General features: G+C 35.8%; 2 protein-coding genes across 12 annotated transcripts in view; both read left to right on the top strand.

Moving 5' to 3' along the window:
• LOC103488674 (eIF-2-alpha kinase GCN2) overlaps nt 1-5,605 on the top strand; it is a 67,937-nt gene extending 62,332 nt beyond the window's left edge. For 8 of the 10 annotated variants that reach the window (XM_008447517.3, XM_051082702.1, XM_008447516.3 and 5 more), the window contains 3 exons: nt 3,839-3,941; nt 4,017-4,139; nt 5,177-5,605. In XM_008447517.3, the coding sequence (XP_008445739.2) occupies nt 3,839-3,941; nt 4,017-4,139; nt 5,177-5,287 (337 nt within the window). In that variant the 3' untranslated portion in view covers nt 5,288-5,605. Of the gene's footprint in view, nt 1-3,479; nt 3,750-3,838; nt 3,942-4,016; nt 4,140-5,176 lie in introns of those variants that run through there. The other 2 variants (XR_001762530.2, XR_007819700.1) reach the window with 2 other exon arrangements.
• A 1,461-nt stretch (nt 5,606-7,066) lies between these two features.
• LOC127148570 (uncharacterized) lies at nt 7,067-15,566 on the top strand. 2 transcript variants are annotated; one of them, XM_051082652.1, is made up of 7 exons: nt 7,067-7,249; nt 13,921-14,034; nt 14,124-14,383; nt 14,474-14,689; nt 14,765-14,956; nt 15,038-15,392; nt 15,477-15,566. In XM_051082652.1, exons 2-5 carry the CDS (start codon nt 13,950-13,952, stop codon nt 14,795-14,797), a joined length of 594 nt encoding a protein of 197 aa, XP_050938609.1. In that variant the 5' UTR covers nt 7,067-7,249; nt 13,921-13,949; the 3' UTR covers nt 14,798-14,956; nt 15,038-15,392; nt 15,477-15,566. The 2 variants fall into 2 exon arrangements, with proteins under 2 accessions (XP_050938609.1, XP_050938610.1); XM_051082653.1 differs by lacking the exon at nt 7,067-7,249 and adding an exon at nt 8,852-9,131.
• The last annotated feature ends 255 nt before the right edge of the window (nt 15,567-15,821 follow it).

Here is a 15,821-nt window from a genome sequence, read left to right as displayed (position 1 = left end):
AGGTTGGCCATAAAGCTATGGCTGAGGGAGGAAGTTCGTCGAAGTGTTGCGGCTGAAGGGAAGGGTTGGCTGGCAGATTCTGTAAATGGCAAAACAGAACCTCCATGCTGCTGCTGATCTGAGCATCGACGGCGGCGGCGATGGCGACTCTGATCCCGGTGGTTGTTTCTCCCATTAGAGTTCCATCAAGTGTCAAGTTGTCTAGGGACACTGATATGATATTAAAAATTAGAGTCGAAGAAAAAACACAAGGTCTACGTGGAAACCCTAATATAGGAAGAAAAACCACGGTATAGATGTTTCTTATTATTTTCTAATAATAATAAACGTACCAAGGGAAAATATTTATAGGCAACACGAATGATGTAAGAGCATCTCAGAATCTTGATGTTTCTTTAAGTTCTTGATGATTCTTTAGCTATTTTTTAAGTTTCTTGATTTAAGTTTAGGTTTATTATTCTTGTATCTTGAGTTAGTTAAAAAATAACTAACTTTTAACTAATTTTTGTTAAACTTTTGGTCTATAAAAGGCTCCCATATTCATTAATAATCACATCTTGAGGTATTATCATAAAATCTCCCTTGCTTTGCATCAATTGGTATCAGAGAGCTCGATCCTAGTTCACTTCCTTCCAAAGAAACTTGAATCTTCACCATTCCCAACCATGGACATGGAAGCCTTCGTAAACCGATGCTTGCAGTTGGTGGAACAAGCCATTGAAGAAATCCAAAAAGGACAATCGGATAAGCAACAATCAATAGTAGATTTTACTAACCTCTTCACTCGAATTCATGTACAACCTTTAGAAGAAGCAATTTAACCTCCAAGAAACCATGCTGCAGCAAATGAAGAATGTCCAAGAAACCAAGCTGTTCACATCCACAACAATAAACTCTATGGAAACAACTTACCAGGCTACTTTCGGATGATTCCGACTCTTCCGATGAAGACAACTTGTTGAATATTCATCAAGAACCACAAGGAAGACTCAGTTTTCGACCATATTTTCAAGAAGATCAAGAAATAAGAATGTAGGTGGATCTTCCTACTTTCAATGGCCGAATGGACGTTGAAAAATTTCTTGATTTAGTCAAGAATGTAGAAATTTTTCTTTACTATGCCAATACCCCATAACACAAGAAAGTCCAGTTGGTGGCCTTCAAGCTCCAACTTGACCCTAGTGCTTGGTGGGATCAACTTCAAAATAACAGGCAACTATTAGAGGCTGACCAAAGATGCTAAGGCTAATGAAAAAATGATTTCTACCAATCAACTACCAACAAGTACTCTACAATCAATATCAACAATGTCACCAAGGCTCTTGAAATATCGTGGACTACACATAAGAGTTCTATCGACTTAGTGCTCGCAACAATCTCCCTAAAACCGAACACCAACAAATTTCTAGATTTGTTCACGGGTTGCATGAAATTAAAGATATTATCAATTTACATCAACTTACTTTTCTTTCTGATGCTATTTCTTTGGCATCCAAGATTGAAGAGAGTGATGAGATCAAGAAAACCAAGACTTATCAAAGAAAGAATAATTGGGATAAACAACAACAAAAAACTAATCCCATGGACTCTTTTAGAAATTTCAAGGAAGCTCATCCACACCTTCAAGACCCATCAAGAAGGATGACATACTTATCTATAGCTCCTCTAAAGAAGATCATCTCAAACACCTCCATTTACTTTTCACTGTCTTACAGGAAAATGAGCGGTAAATTAACCTTAAAAAATGTGAATTTTTGTGTTATAGCATTCATTTTCTTGGCTTTATCATAAGTTGCAACGGTGTTGCTGTCACTCTAAGAAGATTGATTCTATTAGTTCTTGGCCTCAACCAAAAGTTCCAAAAGATATTCAATGCTTTTTAGGCTTAGCTTCCTTTTATAGAAGGTTTATAAGGAATTTCAGCACTACTGCAGCCCCCTTGGCAAATTGTTTAAAGAAAGATAGTTTTCAATGGGGACAAATCGAAGAAGACAACTTGCAATTGTAAAGGCATTGGCTAGCCCCCCGTTCTAAAATTAACTAACTTTGATAAACAGTTTGAAGTCATTGTAGATGTCTCGGGTTTAGGAGTAGGAGCTCTCCTTAGTCAAGAGGCCACCTTTAGAGTATTTTAGTGAAAACTAAGTAAATCTCAATTGCTAACTCCTTGCTTTGCATCAACGAACCTAATTAAAATAATAAAAAAAAATAGGGCAAAGTAAATCTCAACTACCCTCGGGCTTTCAACAAGACCCAAGCCCATTATTTCTAACACTTTGATTTGGAAATCATCTACTAACTTTTTCTTTACGAAAGAAACTCCACAAGTGCAGATTTTTCCCAATTAATTTTTCAACTGTTGATACTATTTAAACAACATTATTGCCTTTTTTGGCTTTATAAGCATTTCCTTATCACACTTACAAAATTGAAAAGTATCATCAGCAAATTGAAGAGTAGGGATATGAATCTTCTCCTTTACAATCACAAAGCGTTCGTAGTGCCCATTTTCAAATAGCTTGTTTATAAGAGCTCCCAGAACCTCGCTAACAAGAAAAAATAAAAATGGGGACAGTGGGTCTCTTTGTTTGATTCCTCCAGATGCCAAGATAGGCCTCGAGGCTTACCATTGATGAATATGGAGAATCTGGGGGTTTTCAAGCAACCCAATATCCAAGAAGACCATTTGGAATCAAACTTTTTGCTGTACACTACCTTTTCTAAGAATCCCCAATTCACTCGGTTGAAAGCTTTTTCAAGGTCAAGTTTCAAAACCCACCCTTTCTTTTTGGCACGATACTCTTCTACTACCTCATTTGCAATTAACACTGGATCTAAAATCTGTCTTCCCCCAATGAAAAAGGCTAATAATTGTGTCCATAATCTATTTCAACCATTTGGCTACAACTTTGGCCACTACCTTATAGGTTAGGGTGGTAAGATTGATAGGTATGAAATCTTTTACGAGAACCACATCTTCTTTCTTTTGAATCAAGCAAATAAAATTCTCCTGGATACCTGCATTTAGTCTTCTACTACGGTCAAAATCATCAAGTAGATTTTTAAAGCCACTCTTGAGCTTTGATCAACAGTAGATTTTTAAATTCACCTATTCTCGATGGGGTGAATTCCAGCCAAAGAAATCTTTGCTCAGAAGCTTCAAATACAGTAGACACCCAACAAATATTCATGAAAGATCCAAAAGCCTCCACAATACTTAGAATTAATTGACTGAAAAAGTGTACTAACCTTTAAGAAATCCAAGGTCCAAAATTTCAACCCGCGTGATAAGAATACCACTCAAGGAAACTGTGTTGATCTCCATAGGGCCTTAATACAATAAAAAATCATGTTTCGATGCAACAAACTGTATTATACCATCTGTTCATATTGATCAGGTAAAAATCGGTCCTTTATCATTCTTTTTAATCTTTCCCAAGTCTTTACTGACAGCAAGCTTCTAATCATGGATTTCACAGAGAGTGGCTGGTGTCTCTGCTTCTTTGTTTTGAGTAAGATCAGGTGCTGTGGTTGGCTTTGCTTCAAGTCGAAGAAACCTTGCAGCCATTTGACCAATTAGTGTAAAGCAAAGAAGAATTTTTTTCAAAATGTCAATTAATACATACAAAACAGAATAGCTGAGAATATATAGGTGTACTCGATAACCAACCTACAACCTGCTGGACTGGTTCTAAACAAACTAAAGACGTGTGCTAACCCTTACAAAACAGACAATGAGTTGGGATTAAGTAAGAAACTACAATAACAGAACATACAAAAAACTCTCGCCATAACACATCAACTATATCATCATTTTGTTCCGTTGTGAACTTTTCAGAAATGAGGGGAGCACTAGTGTCCTGATTTGTTCACGAGGAGGGGGTGGACTATTGTTGGAACGCATGGAACTTGTTGTGGAGCTATGGGAGGAGAAGATTAAGGTTGGTATTAGTATATCGGATAATCTACTGTCTATTTAATTGTTCATATTGAGAAGTGCCTTTTTGTTTGATCAGGCTCAGCTTGTCCCTACACCTGATCCCAGCTTCACGGAGCAATATGAATATGCTAACGAGCATGACATAAAATGTCTTGTTATTATTACGGACTCTGGTGTATCTAACACAGGTTCAGTAAAGGTAAAACTTCTAATCTAAATTTCTACTTCTTGGAGCAGCATTTAGGAGTTAAAGCTAAAATGTCGGAAGTGAAGGCATTAGTCAAACTAGTTCTTCATTCCACCATTGATTATAATGCGAAGGTGTATCAATTCATGGCTTGCACACTTTATAATGCATTTGGTGTCATCCTACATCCTCTCTAGTATTCAATTTTACCTTAAAGAAAGACTTGATGACATGTGAACAATTTGCTATTTTTTCTTTAATTACTTACAATTATAATTAGTGTGTACTCAAGATGACACCATTATAAAGAAAAATCTGGTCATTTGTGTTACAGAAATTTAGTGTTCTTAATCTTTATTCACCTTAATCATGCTTTTCAAAGATAAAAATGAAATTCAGTATTCATTAATCTCGGACTTGATCATGTGTTGGCAATCCTTCCCTTCTGGTATTGCCCCTGCATATTTTGTACCCACTGAGGTCAGGTACTTCGCAGTTTTGCTTTGGGATGAATTTCCACTTATAAATGTGAGAGGCATCTACGCAATTTGTTATGCACTATGCATTGGTTCTTATGGGTGATCATTATCAAAGCAATTAGATGAATCTTTTGATCAAAATTTATCCTGTGTTTTGATTATGGGATATTACGATTTAACAAGTCTGTTCTGTCTTGGTTTCCTTATTTGGTTCAGTTTGGTTCTCTATTTGCAGAAAGGTCTTTACGTTGTTAATATTTTGTTGTAATCATCGGTACTTTTGAGCACTACTCTCTTTTCATCTATTTAATGAAATTTCTGTATCATTTTTAAAAATAAATAAATAAATAAATAATCTTTATTGTATTGCAAATAAGATGGAAAAGTTTTGGAAGTACTACCCTCTGGAGGGCTTGACTATTTATAATGGTCCAAGTTAACCATTTTAAACGACTCAATTAGTTGTGCATGTAAATAAGTTCTCCTAACTCAGTCGTCTTCTGTATGTTGTTGCCTGCTCTCTTATTTTGCACAAAGGCATTGTTCTCATAAATCACATTGCATATCCAGGTTCGACATCTAGAACTCAAAAAGGAGAAGGAAGTTGAACGAACATCCATTGTCAAGTTTCTTCAGGAGGCAATGGCTAACCAGTTTAAAAATCCTCTCATTTGGAATTAGAACTGTTCTTCACTGCATTACTTGGCTTCTACTCATCCGATGTTCTATAGATGCTCAACCCCAAGCTTTTCGACCGTGTGTGATTCAACAGCCAGCTCGAAATGGAGAGAGCAGAACAATGTCCAGGTCTTCTCCGCCATGCTCAATGAAGTGAATGCTTTCAGCTCCGTTTATCGGTATCTGTCTTTGTGCAGAACCCGGTGAGTACTATATTTGAATCCATCCATCCGTTTGAGAACAGTGGTTCAGTTTTGGGTCTAAACTTTGTATATAAACAAAGTTACATACATATATAACATCTAAGTTAGTTCTGTTCAATTATATCTTGCAATTTTTTTCCGGTCTCTATGTTACTATTTAAAAGAATTTGACATTTACTTGTATCATTTGAAATTTTTGCGGATTTATATGTTATTTTTGAAATAAAGGTGCATGTCTTTAGAATTCCTTCGGCTTAACCTATATGACATTCTTAAAATTAAAAGAAAAAAAAAAGAAGTTGCAATAATTTTTTAAAAAACATTTTAATTTTAGGACTTCATAACTACAAGAAACATTTTAGGTCACCTCATTGGAACATTTTATTATTATTAGTATTATTATTGCATTTCATCAATGCCTATGATTTTGTAGTGTAGTGCTTATTCACTAATTCTTCCAAAACAAAATTTCAAGCTCCGTTTTCTCTTCTGTTTCAAATCTTCTAATAAAAGCAACTCTTTACCACCATCTTACGCTTTGTTCAATAATTCCCAGAAGCAATGGGGGCTTACATTGTTCTTATCAACATAAAACTTTAAATCTAAATCCCAAAAACTTAATTAATTTATTATGCTAACCACACTTTAAATACTACATTACGTACACCTTCCTTACTACATCTCTTGGCGATGATCGAATTTTGGGAGTTTGTCAAAGGAGAGAATTTTGGGAGGGGTGTTGAGAAAAGTTGCAAAGTGTTTTCTATAGAATACATGAGAATCCAATTGATGGGACTCTTTTCTTTTGTCATAAGGATCCTATAAATAGGTCCTAATTAGATTAAAATCTAATTACAATTTATAATTTATTGAATATCTCATATTAAGAAATAAACTATAATCTTAGTATTATTCAAATTTATATTATCTCATAATCACGAATTCTATTTTAGTTCTTAAATTAGCTGTATTGTTTTATTTTTGTCCTTAATCTTTTACAAATGTTTATTTTAGCTTCTGAACTTTTAAAAATATCGTATCTTGACAAATTATGTTAACTTTTTAACACAATGATAAAGATGACTAGGTTGCCAAAATAATATATACTTTTAAAAATGTAGAACTTTAAATTTTTAATTATTCGTCTAATGGTAAATTGATGCTTTGTTGGAGAATTCCAAAAGTCATTTTGCCTTCAAGATTTTGATTGCAACTATTTTTAGGCATTGATGTTCTACTTTACTTTCTCAACTTATTATAGATGTAATTGCATTTTTCATATATTTTTTTAATGCTTCGAGTTTGAGACAGTTTGTGATTCATTGAGGTGCTTCTTTCTCTTCCTCTAAATTCTTTCTTCTCTCTGTTTTTCTTTTGGTTCTATAATTCATTACATGGAATATAATTTGCAATTTCATAGAGTTTATTGTTTATATATAGGTTGTACTTATTATATTTTTTGGGTTTATTTGATTCAAGCACGTTGATTATGTGTTTGTGTTGGTATAATTGATTTGTAAAATAAATTGGTAAACTCTCTTGTTTATTTTATCAATTTATGTAATCCCACGTAGCGGTACAAGTAGAGGCACGAGGAAGAAACTCCCCAATAGAAGAGGAGAAAGGATCACGAAGGATCAGGGAAAGGAGGACTAGCCCGCGCCCCGTGCACTCTCATGAAGTTGGATGGATTCAGTCTCGACAGTCAGAGTCTAATTTGATCCCTACAATTAGGCTCAGCGAAGGGTTTGAAACTCGCCTGGTATGATATGCTTCTTCCTCTTTTTCATAGTCAGAAAGGGCTGAGTATTGTAGGCGCCCACCTCAAGGGAAAGCATGCACTATGAATTTCTGAAAACAGGTCAGGGTGGAGAGTAGATTGAGAGGGCAGGTATTTCATGATCTTGCAATCTACGGTCCCCGCTTGATCTCATGAATGAAAGAGAGTTCTCAGTTCTCCTTGACTTCCGAACCAAATAAAGGGGTCTTTTCACAAATAGAACAAAGCGGCAAAATATTTACATTATATAAAACAATTTCGAAAACGGAAAAAACTCATAGGCCCACCATATAAAATACCAAAAATGTCCCGTCTACAATGCGCGCGTAATATATTTGGTACAAAATGCCCGCGTAATATATTTGGTACACGATCGTTTCGATTTGGCCATTTAATTTGACAATTATTTTTTTAATTCTATTGTTTAATTCGACTACACGATCGTTTAATTTGGTTACGTTTAAAATTGGTTACACGATCATTTAGATTTGATCGTTTAGATTTGGGTAGGCAAATCGTTTTTCTTTTGATACACAATCGTTTAGATTTGACTAAATGATTTTTTTGTACGCGATTCTATACTTTTTTTACACGATCGTTTAGATTTGTATACACGATCATTTGTTTTTTCAAGATTCTTTAGTATAAGATTGTTTAAATTTGGATAAACGACTTTTTTAATTATTTTGATATGCGATCGTCTAGATTTATCTACACGATGGTTTATTTTTTTACACAATCGTTTACTTTTTTTTACACGATCGTTTACATTTGGCTACCCCAATCTAAATGATTTTTTTTCAAGATTTTTTATACATGATCTTTTAGATTCTGCTATTTTTTTGTACACGATAGTTTAGATTTGGTTACCCAAATTTAAATTACGTAAAAAAGAAGAAGAAAAGAGAAAGACGATGGAAAGAAATCGTAGAGGAAAAAAAGAAGAGAAAAAAATAAAGATGATGGAAAGAAATCGCAACAAAAAAAGAAAAGAGGAAAAGAAGAAAGACGATGGAAACATTAAACGACATATAAAAAGAAGAGGAAAAAAATAAAGATGATGGAAAGAAATCGCAGCAAAAAAAGAAAAGAGGAAAAGAAGAAAGACGACGAAAGAAATCGCAACGAGGAGGAAGACGATGAAAGAAATCGTAGCGAGGAGGAGAAGAAAGACGGAAGGGCAGACCTGAAATATTTAAAAAATGGCTAATTTTATGGGCTTTGTTACATGGGCCGTAAATAGTTTGGTGTTCTTTTACCTTCATGAAAATTTTTCTATAATAAATCTAGAACCTAATCATCAAATATAGAAACCAAATCATCATTTCCATTAAAGAGTTAACAAATTTTTATTTGGAGATACCAAAAATAATTTTTTTTTTTGGTTTTTAAGTTTGGGGACTTAAACAAATTAAAAAAAAAGAGAGAAAATTTTCATAAGTATAAACTACAAGAAAATGGAGGATTCCCGATGCCAAAAAAGACGTCGGCATAAAGAACGTCGGGAATAAGCGTATTCTCGATGCTATGAACATTGCATCGGGAGAGGCGTTGGGAATACACTTTTTTCCGACGCATAAAACACGCATCAGCCACAAGGCGTCGGGAAAGGCCAAATTAATTTAAAAAATACATTATTCCCGACGTCGTGCACAGTGCGTCAGGAACGACGTCAGGAATAGGGGGTTTTCCCAACACACGGTACCGCGTCGAGAAAACCGAGAGGGGAAAAGAGATAAGATCGAAGCCGAGGGGGAAAAGAGAAGAGATCGAAGCGCTTCCGTCGTCGTCGTTCCGCCGCCGTTCCTCGCCTTCGGTCCGCACCCTTCCCTCGCCCCTGTTCTGTGGCCGTCTGCCACTTTAGGTAAGTGGAAAATTAAAATATGTTTAGTTTAAATTTATGTTTTAGGGTTTTTTTCAGAGAATTATTTTAGGATTTTCTTTTGGAATAGATTTTTGTTTGTTAAATGTATTTTTGTATAGAATATGTGTAATTTATGGTTGAATTTAAATTTGAAGGGTTTAGGGTTTATGATATATAGTTAATTTCAAAATTGAATTGGGAGGGTTAATATAGTTAAATTGAAATTTGAATAGTTTAGGATTTAGGGTTATTTATTGTTAAATTGAAAATTGAATTGGGGGGGGGGGGGAGGTTTATAGGTAAATTGAAAATTGAATTGGGGGGAGGGGGTTTGTAGTTAAATTTAAAATCGAATTGGGGGGAGGGGGTTTGCAGTTAAATTGAAAATTGAATTGGGAAGAGAGGTTTATAGTTAAATTGAAAATTGAATTGAGGGGGTTTATAGTTGAATTGAAAATTTAAATTGGAAGGGGGAGAGGGTTAATAGTTAAATTGAATTGGGGGAGAGGGGTTTAAGTTAAATTGAAAATTGAATTTTTTTTTTTTTTTTTTGGGGGGGGGGGGGATGGTTATGGTTGCATTTAAATTTGTAGGGGCTTATGGTTACATTCAAATTTGTAGAGGGGTTAGTTATGTTTTGAATTGAAAATGTAATATGTGTGTTAAGATTTGTTTTGGCTATCCTGCAGTTATGGTAGCCTGTTTGTGTTAAATATTTTTATTGTTGATTTGAGATGACTATCTTTCAGTTATGGTAGCTTTTTTGTTTTGAATTTGTTTATGTTTGGGATGGCTATCCTACAGTTATGGTAGCCTTTTTTGTTTTGAATTTGCTGGTTTCATGGGGTGGTAGTAGGATAGCTTGTAGTATTTTGTTGTTAATAATTAGGTTGTGTTGGCTATCCTGCAGTTATGGTAACCTCTGTAGTTTGGAGGGGTTTATAGGATGCGAAGATTTTGAAATATTTTGTTGTTAATAATTAGGTTGTGTTGGCTATCTTGCAGTTATGGTAGCCTCTATAGTTTGAAGTTAGTTATTGAAAAATAGTGAAAATTCAGGGGAGTAAGTTATGGATGTGAAAGACTGAGAGAGATTTGTTTCTAATCAAACCTATTTATGTTTTAGGGACTTAAAATATAGATAAGGGTTGGATGAAACTTAGAAATAAGTTCTCCCTTGAGTATAGACATGGAGTGACCCAATTTTTAGAATTTATCAAGTTTCACGTTGATGCCTACAGACGATTAAGGTGTCCATGCAAGAGATGTTTGAATTTCAATTGGAGCTCATTAGATGGTGTCGAACGACATCTACTGACTAATTGAATACCCCTACTACACAGAATGGGTGTATCATGGAGAGTCATTAAACTCTAGAGGTACAGAAAAATTTGAGGAAGGAACTAGTAGTAATTCTTTTGATGAAAGAATTAGTAGTAGGCAATTTAATGAAGAAGGTGATATCTTTGGTATGCTAAATGATTTACAAGCCCCTATTGAACATGAAGAGGAAATAGAGGGGTTTTGTTTGGAAGATGAAATGTTGATGAATGTTGGGGTAGATATAGATGAAGATAGAACAAATAATATATTTCAGGACTTATTGAATCAAGTACGTAATGAGTTGTACCCTCGTTGTTCTGAATTCTCGTTGTTGAATTTTTTGGTTAAGTTGATGCATGTGAAAGTTCTAAATGGTTGGAGTAACAAGTCGTTCGACATGTTGTTAGAACTTTTAAGAGCAGCGTTTCCAATGTGTTGTACTATTCCTAGTTCATTTTATGAAGCAAAACGAAAACTTCGTGACTTGGGCTTGGGATACGAGACTATTCACGCGTGCAAGTATGACTGTGTATTGTATTGAAAAGAGTTTGCTGATTTGCAACATTGTCCTACATGTGGCAAGGCTAGGTACAAGGTTAATCATAATAGAGGAAAAAAATTCTGCATAAGGTATTGCACCACTTTCCTTTGGTACCTAGATTACAACGCTTGTTTGTATCGCAAGAAGGGTCTACTGACATGAGATGGAATAGGGATGAACGTGTTGAAACAGATGATGTCTTGAGACATCCAGCTGATGGAGAGGGGTGGAAGCACTTTGATTTTGAATTTCCTGATTTTGCTTCTTATCCACGGAAGGTGCGTTTGGGCTTGGCTTGAGATGGGTTTAACCCATTTGGTCAAAGGAGTACCTTGTACAGTATGTGGCCTGTTGTGTTACTTCCTTACAATTTGCCACCATGGAAATACATGAAAGAGACAAATTTCTTTATGTCACTGCTCATACCCGGTCCTAAATCTCCCAGGGGAAATTGATGTGTATCTCCAACCATTGATTAAGGAATTGAAAGAGTTATGGACTTTGGGGGTGCGTACGTATGACTTTCTTACAGGTCAATTTTTTTAGCTATACGCAGCCTTGTTGTGGACGATTAATGACTTTCCGGCATATGGTGACCTATCAGGGTGGAGTACGAAGGGGTATCAGGCATGTCGTATATGCATGGGTGATAGATCGTCCTTCGGGATACGAGGTAGAATATCTTTCATGGGACATAGACGCTATCTTCCACAGAATCACGTGTGGTGTAGAAGTAGGCTACATGATGGAAAGTTAGAGCGTAAGGCTCCTCCAGTGGTGATGAATGGGCATGAAATATTAGAACAACTAGATCAGTTGGAGTTTCTAATTATGAGTAAACATCCTTTAATACAGGATAAGAAAAGAAAGAGAGCTCTTGATTGGATGAAGAAAAATACTTTTTTCGATCTTCCTTACTGGTCGAGACTACTGTTACGTCACAAACTTGATGTAATGCACATTGAGAAGAATGTTTGTGACAATTTGGTTGGTACGTTATTGAACATCAAAAGGAAAACGAAGGATACCACGAATGCTCGGTTGGACCTATAAGATCTGAAGATAAGAAAGGATTTACATCTTGTAGAAGTGGGTAATCGATTGGTAAAGCCACATGCGAGCTACACGTTGACTAGCTGTGAACGAGTAGAGTTTTGCAAGTTTATGAAATCAGTTAAGTTTTCCGATGGATTTGTTTCCAATATATCGAGATGTGTGCATGAAAGAGAGGGAAAAATATCAGGACTAAAAACGCATGATTGTCATGTTTTATTGCATCGATTGCTACCAATTGGTATTCGATCATTCTTATCAAAGAATGTATACACTGCTATAACTGAATTATGTAATTTTTTTGTGACTTGTGCGCCAGAACGATAAGAGTAAGTGATCTAGACAGATTGCAAGCAGATATCATAATCATACTTTGTAAGTTGGAAAGAATATTTCCACCTGCCTTCTTTAGCGTTATGGTACACCTTGTCGTTCACTTACCATATGAAACAAAGATTACTGGTCTAGTTTCTTACAGTTAGATGTATCCGATTGAAAGAAGTCTACGCACGTTAAAGCAATATGTTAGAAACAAAGCACGTCCTGAGGGGTCAATTGCAGAAGCCTATGTCATGAATGAATCAAGCACCTTTTGTTCACGTTACCTACGTGGTATAGAGACTCGATTCACAAGAGATGAGCGAAATGATGATACCATTGTAGAGGACGAGGTAATTGGTGACTTTGAAATTATCAAGCAGAAAGTACAACCCTTATGTGCATCAAGTGTTCGTGCTATATCACAGGAAGATAAACGACTCTTCCATTGGTACGTAGTGAACAATGCTGACGAAATATCGGAGTATCGCAAGTAAGCATATTCCTCATCTTCGTAATTTTTAAATATTTATTATATATTGTTCTTACAGAAATTAAACTCATCCCTATTAGGAAACATTTGAGGCTCCAACGACAACATGCTCAAAATTCTATGGACTTGTATAAAATACATGAACGGACATTCCCTGAATGGTTTCAAGCACATGTATATAAAAAATTTAAGTGTGACATGTAAGAACTAACGTATTTAAGCACGTGAGAAGTCTATAATGATTCTCATATTCATTTCAGGCGTTAGAACTGCGTGAGTCTGCAAACCTATCTGATGATTTCTTCTCTTTAGTGATGGGACCATCCTTTAACGTTCGTTGTTACAATGGATGCATCGTAGGTGGTGTAAGATTTCACACTATTGAACTTGATTCCCGACGTACTACTCAAAACAGTGGAATAATGGTCATTGGTGAAAGCGATGCAAGTGAAACTAGCGAAAATAATTTCTACGGTGTTCTGGATGAAGTGTTGCATGTACAATATCCATCAGGAAGAAATGTATGGCTATTTAAGTGTCGGTGGTATGACAACGACATAAACAAAAGTCAAAGAACACACGTTGAAGTAGGGTACAAATCTCTCAACAAAAGTCAATATCCATTTTTGGTACACGGAGGAAACTGTAATTCTTGCAACTCAAGCACATCTAGTTTTTTACGTAGATGATCCAAAAAATGGTAGCAATTGAAAAGTTGTGCAAGTCATCCAAAATAAGCGTATATGGGACGTGCCAGAAGTGGAGGATGTTCAGAATGACCATATTAATATACTAGAAGTTGTTGTAAGCCATCAAGTGGATGACCACATCGAGGATGAAACTCTATGCAGAAATGACGTTGATCCCACAATCGTTGAAAGACCGGTTATGCATCATGTCACTGACGACTTCATCACGATGTGGATGAACACTTATCACATGCAAGCGATGATGAATTATAGTGACAACCCACGTACTCACATATTTATCTAGTTTATATATTTTGATTCAAGCTATATGTTCGTATTTTCTTATTGAATGTTTGTTTTCTATGTCCACAGCCATTATTTCATATCGACGTAATAATTTTATGGAGACGGACGATATGTTCATCGAGTTTGAGGACGATTTAGATAACATCGCAGAAGGGTCATCATTTATGGGTGACAATACGGGTGAGTCTAAGAATTTTCTTCATTTTAACTTACAATTATTTCATGTTCTTTTTTCTAACTTTATATGTTATTATTGATTTATTGAGCAGGATCTTCTTCTCAACAACATGCGACTACGAATCCTAGGAGACGTGCGCAGTCTCGACTCTTGGAGTTAGAGCGTCATGTTGCAATAAATGGGCGCATTCCAATGACGATCGCCCCTCGAGCGGAGAAGCCTATTTCCCTACATGCCGTTCACTTCAGCCAGGCGATAGGCGTGTGCGTGCGAAAGATATTTCTCGTCCGCTATTTTAAGTGGGCGGACTTTGGGAGAGAATACATTGAGGTCGTCAAGGGCGACCTCCAGGTAATTAAGTGCACTACACATTTATATATGATTTCATTTGAAACATATCTAACTTTAACCAATCTAATGTGTTATGTTTGTAATGTGTAGCGATTGTTTGTGCTTGATTTCAATGATCAAGCAATGAACAGGTTTGTTGAGCATCAGATGCTCATGACCTTTAAAGAGTTCCGGACCGACTGTCACAGACATTTCAAAAAGTATAGCGACCCGGAGGAGGCTCGTGCCAACCCACCAAACGCACTGGTTGGACATGATGAGGATTGGCACTTCCTTTGCGACCACTATATCAACCGTGCATTCCAGGTATTTTTCATGATTAATTATGATAACAAGTTTTAATATGTATAAGAAATAAACAATATAATTGTTTTAATGCAGGAGCAATCATGGACGAACAAGGCTGCTAGATAGAAGCAGCCTTACAATCATAGTAGCGGGTCCAAGTCGTTTCTACAACGATAGTACGAGCTCGCTGAGAGAAAAGGGGAGTCGGTCGATCGTGTGGAGTTGTTCTGGGAAACACACGTTCGAGCTAGGATGTCTGTGTTGCAGGCCGCTGAGGATGCACATGTAAGTTATGCCCTTATTAATTATCCACTTTCATTATATATTTTTGCGCATTACCTAACATAGTTTTTAAATTTGTCACAGAATCAAATGTTAGAACTCCAATCTCAGCCTACCTTAGAGGGTAGTCAGCCACTTTTTGAGGATGAGATATGCGATCAGGTGTTGGGTAGACGACCAGGCTACTCAAAAGGCCTTGGTTGGGGACCTAAGCTGAAGGCCCGCAGAATGGCGAGTGCAATCAGTTCGTCAACATCTTGTTCGCAGTCCACAAAAAAAGAGATTGAATTACAAGCTAAACTTCATGAAGCTTTGGAACGGGTTGAAGTGCAAGATAGAAATCACCAAGCGTTAGCTTCACAGGTGGAAAGCATGAAAAAGATGATAGAAGAATTAACTCGTGCACAATAGGGACCACCACATGATCCCTAGCTCTGCGGTACGTAAATATGTCTCTATTATTCTTAAGTTTTTGCAATATATGATTATGTACTAAACTTAGTTACTTTTATATCACTTTTAGGACCGAAGGTGTAGAATGACGCATACGCACCTCATTGGGAGACTTTTTGTTATGTTTGTGTTTTCTTGTATTACGAGAACTATATTTTTTGTAGTGAACTTATTCGTATTAATAATTTTAATTCTTTTTTTTAATTTGTGTTTGTATATTTCTCAATTTATTTTAATTTATATTCAAATTATTTTAATTTAATCCAAAACGTCGAGAAAAATATTTTAGCAATCCGAACATCGTTGTGAATGTTTGAGCAAAATATTTTAAGGAAAAAAATAGAAATGAAATATTAAAAAAATATATAAAAAGGAATTCCCGACGCAATGAAACGTCAGGAAAAAAATGTCGGAA

This window comes from Cucumis melo, chromosome 3 (assembly GCF_025177605.1).
Source record: "Cucumis melo cultivar AY chromosome 3, USDA_Cmelo_AY_1.0, whole genome shotgun sequence".
NCBI lineage: Eukaryota > Viridiplantae > Streptophyta > Magnoliopsida > Cucurbitales > Cucurbitaceae > Cucumis > Cucumis melo.
The sequence above is the reverse complement of the archived record's forward strand: the minus strand, read 5'-3'. Positions and strand labels throughout refer to the sequence as shown.